At 36.8% G+C, this 690-nt stretch overlaps 1 protein-coding gene across 1 annotated transcript; it reads right to left on the bottom strand.

The window, feature by feature from the left end:
* Positions 1-5: 5 nt before the first annotated feature.
* Positions 6-685, bottom strand: LOC110100197 (transmembrane emp24 domain-containing protein p24delta4-like; the record flags this gene model as incomplete). Its single annotated transcript, XM_020827618.2, has 3 exons — positions 6-222; positions 466-542; positions 611-685. Coding segments are annotated over 3 exons (297 nt in total), but the record flags the coding sequence as incomplete, so codon positions are not given.
* Positions 686-690: the final 5 nt, after the last annotated feature.

Below are 690 nucleotides of genomic sequence, written 5' to 3'. Positions count from 1 at the left end.
AAATGTTACACAAAAACAGCGATTCATACCAATTGTTTCTTGATTTTTGCTCATTCTACATGCTTCAATGGTTAAGTCTAGATCAGTTTTTTCTTCTGGAAGAAGCTTTTGAGATGCCACAACTGCAAGACAGATACCATAATACATACACCAAGGGACATGATGCTGAACCATGCAACTCTGGCATTTGTCGTCTCACTCACTTCTCTCATATCAGCTTCCCTGATCTCATAAAAAAAACATAAAAAATGTTCAGTCCATGCCTTCCCAAGATCTTTAACAAAATCAGTAGATAAAAGCTTTGTTCGGGACAGCATTCGTTTTGCTTTTTAAAACGATTTTTCAGTACAAAAATTTCAAATTCAAGACATTTTTGTGCTAGAAAGCTGTTTTAGAAAGCAAGAAGAAAGCCGTCCCAAATGAAGTCAAAATGTTTCCTGTAGGCCAAAGAGCTACAAGGATTACCTGGATTTTAGATATAGTAAATTCTGATGGATTGCCTGAACCTGTGCTTCCAATTTCTTGAGCTCAAGCTCAACGCCCTAAATGTTTGGCAAACTCAAGAGTGAGATATAGACGAAATTGAGCTATCATGTGAGATAGAACTTACCTCAATCTTCTCTTTCTTAGCAACAGAATCCCAATCCTTAGCTGCAATACCAATCTTCCAATCAAGAATAACATTAGCTG

The sequence above is a fragment of the Dendrobium catenatum genome, unplaced genomic scaffold (genome assembly GCF_001605985.2).
Source record: "Dendrobium catenatum unplaced genomic scaffold, ASM160598v2 original_scaffold_150872, whole genome shotgun sequence".
In the NCBI taxonomy this organism is placed as follows: domain Eukaryota; kingdom Viridiplantae; phylum Streptophyta; class Magnoliopsida; order Asparagales; family Orchidaceae; genus Dendrobium; species Dendrobium catenatum.
This window is presented reverse-complemented; position numbering and strand designations above follow the sequence as displayed.